Below are 13675 nucleotides of genomic sequence, written 5' to 3' on the forward strand. Positions count from 1 at the left end.
CGCATGCCAGCACTTGACTTATATCCGCCCTACTTAGGTACTTAGTTCGGCTTCCTCAACCTTGAGCAGACGCTGCAAAAGAACATACTCGAATTTGCAGCGTTTATGTAAACCATTATTAATGTTTCATCCCGATGGCGACGTTGATGCAGGAGTTGAAGAGGCCGTCAAGGACACCAGAAGTTGAGTTTGCAGAAACAGTCAGTATCTACACTTCGCCATGTTTGCTTCATTCTCACATGGAACACAGTCACTTGACAGCCCGTCTCCGGATAGTCGAGAGGCAGTTGGGTATGAGAGTGGTTTTGGGAGAGATCTCGACGTAACTCAAGATGATTTGCTTGAAGCAAGGGAGGTTGCGTCTACCTTGTCTCTCGAAGATATTCACAAAGTACGTTTGGATCTCAGCTTAGACTTGATGATAAACTCACAGTATCCAGACAATGAAGAAAGTGTATACGCTTCATAAAAGAGATCCCAACTTTCCTCTTTCTGTCATCAAGAAGATTGAAGTATTCCTGAGTATGGCACCCTGCAAGCATTTGACTATCATGTACTCATATCAAACAGACACCGACGATATTCTTCAACACCCAGAACGCCATGAAGCTCTCATCCAAGAAATTAAGATCGAGGCGGCACTCATCACACACAACTCTCCATATGCTGAAGTAAGAGCAATAGTTAGCAACCATGACGACCCAAGCATGCCATGCTCCACGATCCGTACTTGGTTCGTGGGCATCATCTTCTCATGCGCTGTGTCATTCATCAACAGCTTTTTCGAGATCCGGCAACCAATGATCGGTGTCAACACTGTTGTTCCTCAACTCTTGGCCTATCCGTTCGGCAAGTTTCTCGAGAAGACTCTTCCTGATATTGGTGTCACTGTATTTGGTATTCGGCACAGTCTCAACCCTGGGCCGTTTAATAAGAAAGAACATATGCTGATCACTATTATGTCGAGTATATCGATGGGGACGCCGTATACCAATTACATTGTTTGGATACAGTATCTTCCGTTTTACTTCAACCAGCCTTATGCGATAAGCATCGGGTATCAACTCCTGCTGGGACTTTCGTCCAAGTTCATTGGTTACGGTCTTGCTGGTATCTGCAGACGCTTCCTTATATACCCATCATATTGTCTATGGCCAACAACACTGGTCTGTATCGCTTTAAATACAGCATTGCACGATGAAGCCGATATGCGCGTTCCTGGCCCCTTCAAGAAGATCTGGAATACATCCCGCTTCAAGTTTTTCAGTATTGCCTTTGGAGCAATGTTTGCCTACTTCTGGCTTCCAAACTATCTATTTGCCAGCCTGGCTTGGTTCAGTTGGATGACTTGGATATCTCCGAACAACCGGGATCTAGCAACTATAACTGGAGGGCACACAGGCCTTGGTCTCAATCCCTTCCCAACATTCGACTGGAATATCGTCACGCTGGGCTGTGACCCTCTCATGGTGCCATTCTTTACCACCTTCAACCTGTTCTGCGGTACAATGTTGTCCTTTTTTGTCATTCTGGGTGTTTATTACGGAAACGGCTACTACACATCTTATCTCCCTGTCAACTCAAACCGTGCCTTTGACCATTTTGGAGGGCTATACAATGTCTCAGCTATTCTGGATGAGCGTGGGATTTTTGATGCTGAGAAGTACAAGGCGTACTCACCTGCGTTCCTCACAGCAGCTCATCTAGGATCATACATGATGTTTTTCGCAATGTATACCGCTGCTCTTACATACGGCGCGCTTTATCACCATCATCAAATAGCGTTAGGTTTCAAGAGCCTTGTCAACAGCTTTCGACGTTCTAAGAAGGGAGATACAGAAGATGGACAGGTGTCAGATGCGCACAATCGCCTTATGAAGACATATCGCGAAGTCCCTGAATGGTGGTACTTGGTTTGTCTTGTGATAGCTTTCATCATCGGAATTGTCGGCATCTCTCAATGGCCAACGCATACCACCCCGGCAGTTGTACCGTTTGGTATCATTCTGAGTCTCATCTTTGTTGTACCAGTTGGCATCATATCAGCCACTACAGGCATTGCTGTCCCGCTCAACGTAATAGCTGAGTTCCTGGGGGGCTCCTTTGCCGAAGGAAACGCCATTGCATTGTGTTTCTTCAAGACATTCGGATACACAGCTTGCGCCCAAGCCATATACTTCAGCGCGGACTTGAAGCTGGCACACTACATGAAGATACCTCCGCGCTTCACGTTCTGGGCACAAATGGTACCAACGCTTGTTTCCACCTTCGTCTCTGTTGGGGTTCTACAGTACCAGATTCACTTAGAAGGCGTTTGTACGCCAAATGCGCCTTATCGCTTCACCTGTCCTGGTCTGAACAATTTCTTCACAGCTGCAGTGCTTTGGGGAACTATCGGGCCCAAGAAGCTCTTTGGACCTGGGGGTCAGTATGCCGAGACCCTGGTAGGCTTTCCCTTTGGTGTTGCTTTAGTGTTGCTGTTTTGGTGGCTGGGGAAACAGTATCCAAATAACAAAGTTATTCGAAGCACTCACCCTGTTGTTCTCCTTGGAGGTGGTATGATTTGGGCGCCGTATAATATCAGCTACATCTGGCCAGCTGTGCCGATTGGATGGTTCTCTTGGATGTATATCAAGAAGCGATATCTCGCTTTCTGGGCAAAAGTAAGTTTACTGAGCAGCTTATGCAACGATACCCTAACAATAAACAGTACAACTACATCCTTTCGGCAGCTTTTTCGACTGGTGTTGCACTGTCGGCACTGGTCATATTCTTTGCTTTGCAATACAACGATATCAACCTAGACTGGTGGGGAAATAGAATCCCGTTCGAGGGATGTGATGGAACTCAGTCGTGTCTTCTTAAGACAGTTACTCCTGGAGAGTATTTTGGACCTCGGCTTGGGGACTTTCACTGAGATAACTTGGGACGAGTTTATGTATGGGCTTACGGACAAGAAAACTTGATTGGAACTGCACGAGGGTGACAAACAAAAGTCCACTTGCGCAAAGAGGTCTTCGTAGAAAAGAGTGTGCTGGTAACTCAGGTGGTATATACAAAAAACAAAAGGCCTCGGCTAAACGACAAAGACTGTACCCTCCAAAACTTCATCCACGACTCCTACATCTAATACCCACACTCATTCGGTGAGAGACAGTCCGGGTTGAAACAAGACAAGTCATACCACTGCCAAGGGGTATCATCCTCGTCATCGCGCCCCTGCATGGCATCCAAAAATTCACAGAAAGGCTGGTTCAAGTCATGCTCTCTGTAACCGTAAACGACAGATTTACAGCCATCCAACTTGGCACAGCTCTCTCCACACGCCTCCACACTATCTGAGTCGCCGTACCCAAGGACCTTTGCCTTGTTGCCATTGCGATGACCGGTGTGGCCGCAGTCAGCAGCCTGAGGCGGATCCTTGCGAATAGTGTAGCGGAAGCAAGTTGGACGTGGAGGAGGAGATGTGGTTGTCGAGCACTTGGTGGATGTAGTGCTTGAGAATGTTGTAGGGGATGAGGTGGTGCATGGAGTGGAAGTCGGAGACGTTGATGACTCATGAGATGTGGTAGATAAATCAGACGTGGTGGTACTTTCACAGGGTGTTGCAATGCTAGAAGACTCGGGATGAGATGTTGTGCCGGAGACAGTAGAAGAAGAGCTCTCGCATGGAGTGGTAGTGGAGGAGGCTTCAGATGTTATCGCAGAGGACGTGCAAGGCACCGAAGAAGTTGATGTCTCTGAGGTAACTGAAGACTCTGAGGCTGTTGTCTCGCTAGTAGAGGCTGTAGAGCTTTCAGATGACATTGACATATCAGAAGTTGAGTAAGGAGAAGCAGTTCCCGAAGGTTCTGTTGTCTCGTATGTAGATGAGTTCTCTGTAGTGGAAAAAACCTCACTTGTAGCTAAGGATGCTTTAGATGTCTCGGAGGTAGTGCTTGAAGAAGCTGAGCTGCTGTGAGAGTCAGAAGTAATCGACTGCGTTGTTGATTCACATTCAGATCCTGTAGTGTATGAAGCGGGGGTCGTGCTTGTAGTCTCAGATGTCTTGGTTTCTGTGTGTGATGTGGACGAAGCCACAGAAGTTGTAGAGAGTGAATAAGTCTGATGGGTTGTGCTGACAGCACTAGTAGTCGCTGAAAGAGTGGAAGTGTTGCCCTCTGTTGTGGTAGAGGTTTCCTTAGTGGTGCTTGAAGTGTCCTCGGATGTTTCTGTGCTGATTTCGGATGTTGTGATGTGGCTGTTGGTTGTGGTAGTGACAGAGTATACAGAAGACATGGAAGAAGTGCTACATGGCGTAGTTGTGGTGCTCATGGAGGATTCATGAGAGGTAGTTGAAGACTTTTCAGTACTGATAGAGATAGTAGACTCAGTAGTAGAGATCTTGGAATGAGTGGAAGACGTAGTGCTCGAGTCCAAAGTTGGACCATATGAACTAGTAGAACTACCAGCGGTAGTCGAAGGAACGAGAGTTCCAGTCTTGATGGTAGAAGACTGGGTAACAGGATATGTAGGTACACTGTAAGGTGGTACAGAATAAGTCGGCGAGCGACGAGGCTTACAAGGTCCAGCTTGAACGCCAGCAATGCCTGAAGCAGCAAGCAAAAGAATGAACGAATTTGACCAGGCCATTTTGAAGAATTGAATGAGTGACTGTGAACCAGCACAATGAGCGAGTGAATAAAGGATTGACACTGCAACAAACACCCCAAACTTCCGCTTCTTATATATTGTATTCATATCAAGCTCGCTCTCTACAATACCAAACGACTTACATCATGTCTCTTCTAGAACAAATCCACCGTTTTATCACGTTTGCCCAATTCCGGCGTTTTCTCACCCCAGACGTTACAAACAAAACGGCGCTCCCCAATAGAAGGTCACCACCCCTGACGCTAGAAGCCAACGGTCCTAAACGCCACGATCTGCCCTTGGTGGCGTTAGAATCTCCAACCGTTCTAACAGTCTGGCGGCCCCATGCTGTAAAACAAGAGGCTTTAGACTTTCTTGTCGAGTGGGTATGACGCTATTGAGCGGTGTGTCAAAGGAGCAAACAATGCGGTTTCGCCCTGCGAGTTACGGTATAAGAGGGTGGTGGCGTAGCGGGATATAGGGATTGTCGTTGCACCCGTGGGGAAAAGTCTTCCGCCACTGAGTCCAGAACTACGGTTTTGAATCGAGAGGTTGTTTCCACTTAGGTGTTCTTCTGGTTTTATGATGTGATGAGTTTGTCCAAGGGAGGCTATGATGACTCTTTTGTTTGGATAGTCAGGGGTCACAAGATGGGACTGGACTAGAGAAGATGAATACAAGAGCTAGAAACAGCCGAACTTGATCGGACATGTACAGCCATGATTCATGCAGCTATTATCTAGGGTCTGCATGATCGTGACATGTTGTGACAGGCAGGGGTATCCGATCCGTTCCGCCGGTACTGAAGAGTTGATCGCACAGACAGGTCTCGGGAAGTGACAACACTCTGCAGCTTGGCAGTAGTGACACTTATGTATTCTTAACAAGTCATTAGAAAAGAGTACTGGAAGATGCAGTTATGTGTTGTGTTCTAGTCTCTAGGAAAGGCGCCTCGGGGACATGAAAGCGGGTGTCATCGATGGATTAGCAGTAAACAAGACCTCAGCTCTAGATACACAACATGTCATCCAGCGAAACAGTAGACTAATGTTTCTGGAATGTAGAATCTGATTGTATTCAAGATTTTCTCGTTCATGGTCCTTGCTCATGCATGCAAGGCGGTCCGAGATCTCCAACCATCCCGTCATCAACACCATCTCAGTTCATGCACAGCACAGACCGAAGGCGCCACAACACTCAGAGTCAGTTTTGTCTTAATGTTAGTACAGTTAGTTAGTTACTATATACTATACTGCTGTGGTCGAAGCCACAAGCTACATGCAAGCGTCCTATAGTCTGCGTGTCGAAGATCTGGTCTCCACGAGGCGGCGTCCACTTTTCAGTCGGCAGGCCATGCATCAGATAGCTGCAAGAGCCAGTTCTACAAACAAACTGAGCTGTGGGAGAATTGAGGGGTGTTAGTTGGTAAACGCTCTGTGGCTGATAACCGGCAACTTGCTGATGCTTACGGCCATTTGATGAAACTGTCACGACACTCACGAATGACATTACCACTATGCCATATACGCGACGGAAACTTCCTCGGTTGGGTTTTAAAGACTCATCAGTTAGTAAATTTGCTTTGTGCTACTTATTTTGTGTAAGTACTCCCGCTTTCTGACGCCGAGTTCGTCAGATACTAGTCCACGGTATCTAGTGCATTCGGAGAACGGAGTGATGTTCTTAAAAAATGGATCAAACTGAAGTCTTAGAGGATTTGATCTAATTAATAGTCATTATACAGGCGTCTAAGTCTATATTAGTATTATCTTATGACGCAGTCATATGGTTTAGCCTCTCCTTGGAAGTGGTTTCACGATCTTGCTTCTGGCTGGGTTACGATATGACCGAATTTCAATGCCCACAGTACTTATTCTGTTTTCCTCAACGGCACTTGATCATTTCAATCATCTCCACTCGGATTTAGACGTCCAGGAAGTTTCTAGTCGCCTGTATAATCTACCCTTCTAGACTCTGATAGAATGTCACTCAGCGAGATTAATCGAACCAACGCCCTCCGATACGCCGGCAATAATCGTCACGGAAAGTTAGCCCATTAATTTCATGTATAAATAGACTGACACTCATACTACATTATCTAAGCGAAATGTCTGGCGCACTACAAATCTACCGTAACATCGTAATTTGGTGAATGGCCACTACTGGTGTTCCCCAGACACTCCTTCGATAAACTTCTCAATCCGACCTGTGGTGGAATAAACTTGAAATTATCACGATAATATACAGCCATACTGAAGCGATAAATATCTGTTTAGTTCTATTTATATATGATGGCTCTATGCTATCAAGTATAAGGAAGGCCTTCGTCTAGGAACAACTCAGCTCAATGCACACCCAATGTCTCGTATCGACTGCTTGATGAACTTTAATCATACTTCCGGGTGAATAGACATTAACTTTTCAGCTGGTTTCAGTGCAACATAGAACGGTGCAACCTTACCATGATTGTCGTTTCCCGCCGTTGTATCAACCATCATTGCAGATCATATAAATTAAAGGATGTTACCTTGATGTTACTTCAAGCTGGCTCTTGACCACAATTACATAAGTAACACAGTTGTGCACACAACCACAAGTAGACACGTTACTTTCTTGTACTTCAGTGTAAGTGCCTGGCTGTTCAGGCAGCGGAGCTAGACCAACACTACCTTGTGCAGCATCTTTATCTTCGACAGTGTATCTGAAGTTTAGGGTAGCAAGTTATACGACGACAATCTTTGCACTCCAGTGATTGGAGCGGAAGCGTAAACTCTACAGTCGGGGAATACTAACTTAAGGGTTCAAGAACAATACTAGGACCAAACGGTCACATTCATGCATCGTATGACCCAAGTCCTTTATTGTCCTTCCTTTCTTGTAGGGAAAGGTCCAATGAGAGGTTGGGGTAACGGATTGATTGCCCAAAGTGAGGTTGCTTAACATTAATGAAATGAGGGTTTCGCATAATCGTGGTTTCAGATAGAGATTCCTTGACATGATATGATATCCCGGCCAAACACAACAACTTGTGTCGGATGCGATGCTGGGAAAGGAGATGATACGAGGTGGTTTCGTCTCAGGTTACGAGTGCATGATTGCGAGTAGTAATCGAATCCTTCACGATAAGTCTTTGCCAGTACCTAACAGATGACATATTCAGCTCCAAAGCGCTGACATGATGGATATCAACATGGGGACACGATTTCACTAGGGCTGCAGTTATTGAAGACTGTGTGTTAAGATCACCCGTCAGGGTTAAAGTGACAGACAAGGTATTGGGTGTCAATGTCAATCATCTAGTGGAGAGGACCACAATGATGTTGAAAATATGGGGGTTTCGGACATCGGCTCTGCAATGAGGCAACCGGCCGAACTGCTAGACGAGAAGCCGAACTATGTAACTGGACTGAACTGAATCGAATCGAATGATGGAAACATCACAGTCAAGAACGGAAAGGAACCGTCAAGGAACAGATACACGAGGTATCAACCGAAAACGTCAAGAAAACCGAGATGATAGACATGTTCACGTCGATCACCTCGTGTCGGTGTGAATCCACGTGAAAAGAAAACGTTAATCACTCAAATGGGGAAGCTTGGGAAGAAAATACCGCGCGTCAGAACTCCTTCTGCTGAAGGGCAATCAATACTTGGATTGGATGGTTCGGTGAACATTTCGAGACTCTGAAACTCAGGGTCAGTTTTAGACCAAGGGGGGCTTTAGCCTGGCACTATGAGGAGAGTAAGGATCTGAGATAGACGGACGTGATGAGCACTGAGCAGAAGCAAAAGACAGGGCCTGAAATGAGGATTTGCAAAACATTCTCTTGTTGGGATGATGTTATCTTGGTGCTGAGTGTGTATTTCATCTGTGGGTGATAAAATTGTCAGCCAATTTGGCATGACGCAGTTTCACTTGGCTGTATCGTGTAAGAACATGTCTTATGCAAGCGGATAGAATGTTTCGCTCAATATGAGGAATGAATGCGACAGAGTGAAACAGAGGATTGAGAAGTCAGAAACAAATCAGAGCAAGATGCACTTAAAGAATCCAATAATGCAATTAATTAATAACAGGCACAACCCGCCCACGATGACATTCAACAGTCAATCATCTTGCATCCCTCTTTCAGGGACCTTCAAGCGCCCTCCCCCCAGATCGAGCGTTACAGTGAGAGGGGCGGCAGGGCATTTGATTCGAGCTCAAAAGCCCGGCTCAGCCTAAACTCTTTGGAGGCCTAGAGCCCTGAATGGTCATATGAGTGAGTAACTAGGCGGTAATTGGGCTGGGCTGGGCGAGAATGCTCTCTCCCAAAAAAAAAGAGGCCGACGGGACTGCCAAGGGCTAACTCAGGTAGGCCAAGGTGAAGAATAAAATTAGAACATGTTATCGAGCTATGGACAGAGGCGACATCATGTGGCGGGCTGAGCCCAAAATTGTCCGGCGAGTTATGCTTCGCTTTAGCTCTAGACCTCGTGATGAGGCTCGTGTTTTTCTCTCTTAGGGTTTTCGCTATCTTTCTCTTTTTCTTTTTTTGCAACGTTGCTGCTACTGTGGCAACATGGATTGCCCAGATCAAGTGGGAATACTGACGTCGAGGCGGGTCGAAATCTATTCTTTGATCAATGAACCCATTCGATTTCGGCTCTGGATCAACACGGACTCTCGGGAAAGATGGAGAAAGTATACGTGCATGGGTTCGATGGAAACTCGGCACTGAACCGGGCTCAAGCGAGGGCGAGTATGGTAGAAGCAATAGTTAGAGGTCATTGCCCTTGGCTTATCGCTTTGATAGTGCCAATGTTTGACCAAGAGAAGCAATTTGGGGGAATACGATGCGTAATCTGATACCCCAACCCAACCCAACCCAGCACATCAGTCAGTGTGTTGAGTGACTTGGGCCTTGGGGTGCTCACTGCTAGTGACATATGCCAAGCAGACTATCTTGGGCGCAATCTCGTGTTGCTTCTGTTACGGTCCATATTGAGAACGACCAAATCAGTCTGTGAGTTTTCAGATATCTACTGCACAGAACGAACAGCACAGTGGGCGGAGGATGTGGAGGATCGCTGGTCAAACCAAAACCCTGGGACACTCTCCCTTCCATTGGCATGCATGAACCAGATGCTGTGCGACACCTTCTGACAAGTTGACTCGAACGAGGTGCAGCTCCATCTCCAGCTCCAGCTCCTTCAGGGGTCCAGACTAGGCCGGAATAGCTCGAGATAGCCTGCGCCTCTCGTCTGGCATTACCCACCCTTTTCCATCCTGTCTCTGCCCATCGCCCAAGGCCCCCCTGTTCCCCCATTTCCCTTATCAGCGCAAGGCGAAGGGCTAACGGAAAACTTGCCGAGCAATTCAATATCGTGACGAATCCTCAAATGAATTTGCATGTCTGTAAAAGGTTGGGGAGGGGGGAGAGTGCTCGTATTCTGTTGCCCCTCGTTGGAATTTTGGTGGTTATTTCCAGCCTCTGCCAGGCCTTTTTCCGAAACCAGATGCTGAGTTTAGGGAGGTTTGACTTACGAATCTCTAGACGGTGCGTGTCAGAACAGGGTGATCGTCAGGAACTGCGTGCCTGTGACTGGCTGAGCCGTGAACGAGTGCTGCTTCAGGAAAAGACTTGTCTAGAGCGCCTCGTCATCACAACATTCATTCATAGTCAAACTCGAATAAACAATTTTCTCACAAAGAATGATTTGAGGATTATACGAAAACTACAAACGTCATGGTTCATTGATCTCCAGCGTCTCTCCACCCGTTGCCACACAGTCGCAGCAGATCTCAACGGGTTGATGCTCGAGTCCGTATAGTAAAGTACCTCTAGTGTCTGATTGACATGGTGATCGCCTGTACCAAGAAGCTAAGAGCTATCGGTACGGGATATTGGCCATGTGAGAATTCGTATTGTGTCCAAGTGTGGATGCGAGTTAGCTCAGGCGACCAAAAGCCAAGATTCAGTTTGCCGCAGCGATTCATCTCGCCAGTTTAGGTGATGCTATCTAAGGATATTGTCACTCGGATGTACTGAACGGTAGATCGGCATCTCATAGTGGGCTTCTGAACGAGTTGTGTTTTGTTGATGCTGTGTTACCCTAGCCACAAAGAAAGTGGCTTACATCAATCAACTGTCAGCTTTTTTCCCACAAGGCCCTTCACCATAATAATTTCTCATCAGCGACTAAGCACCTAAACCCACTGGCTTACAGTAGAACCCGCCGGTTCTGGATCGTGGCGGTTTCTTGTCTCAGCCGCCAACTGCCTAACGCCCAGAGATTGTCTTGTTCTTGGGTGAATCATGTCTCGCTCGAAACCGGAATCTCAGTGGAAAAGCCCATGTTCTGTGGCATGACAGGGGCACATGGATCAATCGAGCCCCTAGCTGCCCCTAAGACGAACTTGGCAAGCTCTAGAGCTCGGCTTCCCTTGGCTGCCAGGATCAGGGTCAGGGGTTGAGGCTCCTCCAGATCCACCCGGACCCGAGGCGCCTCTAGTCTAGAGACGTCTCTAGTCGTCTACAGGCGCCGAGACAGAGGGAGGGCGCTGCCATTAAAACACCAACGTCTCCATTCACTGACCTGAACTTCTTCCTCTCTCAGTTTCACTATCTTCATACCTTTTAATACCTCTTCACCTCCGTTTACTCTCTTTTGCTTGCTATTATATACACTCTCGCTCAGGTATATACCTAGACCTATTTACACATACAGCTTACAAGTGGTTCCCACTCCATCGCTCAAGACACCTCTTGATAACAACTCAACACCTTGAGATTGAATTATACAACAAGCATACTACAGCAATCACATCACAAATACACAATACAATGTTCTCAAAAGCTTTCACTACTGCCGCCATGGCTCTTGCCTGTGCTGGTATGGTTTCTGCTCAGACCTTCACTGACTGCAACCCGTTGAAAAAGAGTGAGTAAACATTTGCTACGGATATCGTGCACAGACACTGACATTATCACAGCATGCCCTGCTGATCCTGCTTTTGGCGATAACGAGGTTGACTGCGACATGGCCAAGGGTGCATGCGATGCCTTCCACGGCATGATTGGAACCGAACTCACGTACAGCGACCGTGGTGCTCTATTCCGCATCAACAAGGAGTCTGATGCTCCTACAATTCGATCTGACAACTACCTCTTCTTTGGTCGTGTCGATGTTGTTGTCCAGGCTGCCAAGGGTCAGGGCATTGTTACCTCCGCTGTTCTCCAGTCTGACGACCTCGACGAGGTTGACTGGGAATGGGTTGGCGGCGATAATGCTCAGGTCCAGTCCAATTATTACAGCAAGGGCGATACCACTACATACGACCGTGCTCAGTACCATCCAGTTGCTGCTCCTCTTACCACTACTCACAAGTACTCCATTGAGTGGACTTCCACCAAGATTGACTGGCTCATTGACGATGCCGTTGTCCGTACTCTTAACGCTGCCGATGCCAAGGGTGTCAACGGCTTCCCTCAGACTCCTATGCAGGTCAAGCTTGGTACTTGGGTCGCTGGTGGAAAGAACAGCAACGAGGGTACCCGAGAGTGGGCTGGTGGCTACACTGACTTCGACGATGCTCCCTTTGATGCCTACTACCGCAGCGTGACCATCATTGACTACGCTGGAAAGGACGCTCCTGGCCAGAACAAGGGCGCTAAGCAGTACGTCTACACCGACAAGACCGGTGACTGGACCAGCATCAAGGTTGAGAAGACTTCTTCCGACGACGACAAGACCAGCACCAGCACCAGCACCACCGTCTCCAAGGTTTCCAAGACCACTAAGACTGCCGAGCCTACCAAGACCAAGACTGCTGAGGCCACCACCTCTGCAGTTGAGACCACCAGCGCTCACGAGTCTAAGACCAAGTCTACTGAGAAGGAGTCCAAGACGGAGTCTGTCAAGGAGACCAAGACCTCTGAGGTCGCTACCACCTTTGCCACAGCTACCAGCACCAAGGCCGAGGCCACAGCCACAGCCACTGGAGGTTCCGGATCCAGCTCTGGTTCCGGATCTGAGTCTGAAGCTGGTGCCGGAGCTGCCACAGCCACTGGCTCTGGTGCCTCTCCCTCTGAGCCTTCCACCACCCCCGTTCCCGTCAACTCTGGCTCTCGCATGGCCGGCAGCGTCGTTGCCGCCTTTGCCGGCCTCATGGTTGCCCAGATCCTCATCTAGATCTTCACTTCTGCTTCTACAATTACTTCTTTCGGGGTCACTGTAAGCATGTAGAGTTTCGCAACCTACATGCGGAAAGCAGACCATTCTAATTACCTTACTTCGAGTCGATCCTTACATGCTTGCCAAGGCAACCCAACCTTTTCATCACTCGGAAGTATTTTTTGGAATGAGGGCGACTTCATGACAAAGAAAGAGACGGGCAAAGGAAAAAAAAGCGCTAGAAAAATAACAGACATGGGAAAAGGGCTCTTGGCAAGCAAACATAACGTTTTTGAACAACAAAACCTAGCGATTTTTAATGAGGACCTGCTCTCTTGAGCCCGCCGAGACGGACCAAAACTTGGCTTCAAGCCAAGCGTCTTGGCCCAATTTCTTCTTCCTGCTTTGCCTGGGAAGGGGAGATATGCACAGGGCATATGATGGATGAGCTTGTGATTTTTTGTACGAAAGCTTCAACTAGAGATGGACTATGACACATTGACAGAGGAAGACAGACATGGCTTGGATGAATTACTACTTTGGATTGGATTGGATGATGCATTGCATATTATTTAGATGCCATTTTTTACGCACGATACCTTTTGCAGATAGAATCTGTTTTTCGAATGGAATAGAAGCAGCATATTTTGCTGAAACCATCTTTTGGCTTGTTTACTTTTGGTGATGTACTCTTGACACAGACGAGATTGGGTGAGTCCGGGCTGCATTCAGGCAAGCTCTTGGCAGTTTGTATTGGAGGGTTGTACGTGCATATGCAGACTAAAGGGTGATATGCAAGGGCCGTGTAACAAAGAGGAGGTGTTAATCAAGGGAGTATCAACATCCAAGCAAGATATTGCCAATGGTCAAGGAGAAACCGCCAAGA

At 47.4% G+C, this 13675-nt stretch overlaps 3 protein-coding genes across 3 annotated transcripts; 2 read left to right on the forward strand and 1 right to left on the reverse strand.

The window, feature by feature from the left end:
* Window positions 1-220: 220 nt before the first annotated feature.
* Window positions 221-2917, forward strand: FSUBG_2604 (sexual differentiation process isp4; the record flags this gene model as incomplete). The annotated part of the gene is made up of 3 exons (XM_036680395.1): window positions 221-391; window positions 441-2663; window positions 2711-2917. 3 exons carry the CDS (start codon window positions 221-223, stop codon window positions 2915-2917), a joined length of 2601 nt encoding a protein of 866 aa, XP_036541873.1.
* A 209-nt stretch (window positions 2918-3126) lies between these two features.
* On the reverse strand, window positions 3127-4632 carry FSUBG_2605 (extracellular alpha-1 4-glucan glucosidase; the record flags this gene model as incomplete). The annotated part of the gene is made up of 1 exon (XM_036680396.1): window positions 3127-4632. The coding sequence occupies one exon, from the start codon at window positions 4630-4632 to the stop codon at window positions 3127-3129; it is 1506 nt and encodes a 501-aa protein (XP_036541874.1).
* Window positions 4633-11459: 6827 nt separating this feature from the next.
* On the forward strand, window positions 11460-12807 carry FSUBG_2606 (ice nucleation protein; the record flags this gene model as incomplete). The annotated part of the gene is made up of 2 exons (XM_036680397.1): window positions 11460-11556; window positions 11609-12807. The coding sequence occupies 2 exons, from the start codon at window positions 11460-11462 to the stop codon at window positions 12805-12807; spliced, it is 1296 nt and encodes a 431-aa protein (XP_036541875.1).
* Between the last annotated feature and the right edge of the window lie 868 nt (window positions 12808-13675).

The sequence above is a fragment of the Fusarium subglutinans genome (assembly GCF_013396075.1).
Source record: "Fusarium subglutinans strain NRRL 66333 chromosome Unknown NRRL66333_c0000023, whole genome shotgun sequence".
NCBI classification, from domain to species: Eukaryota; Fungi; Ascomycota; class Sordariomycetes; order Hypocreales; family Nectriaceae; genus Fusarium; species Fusarium subglutinans.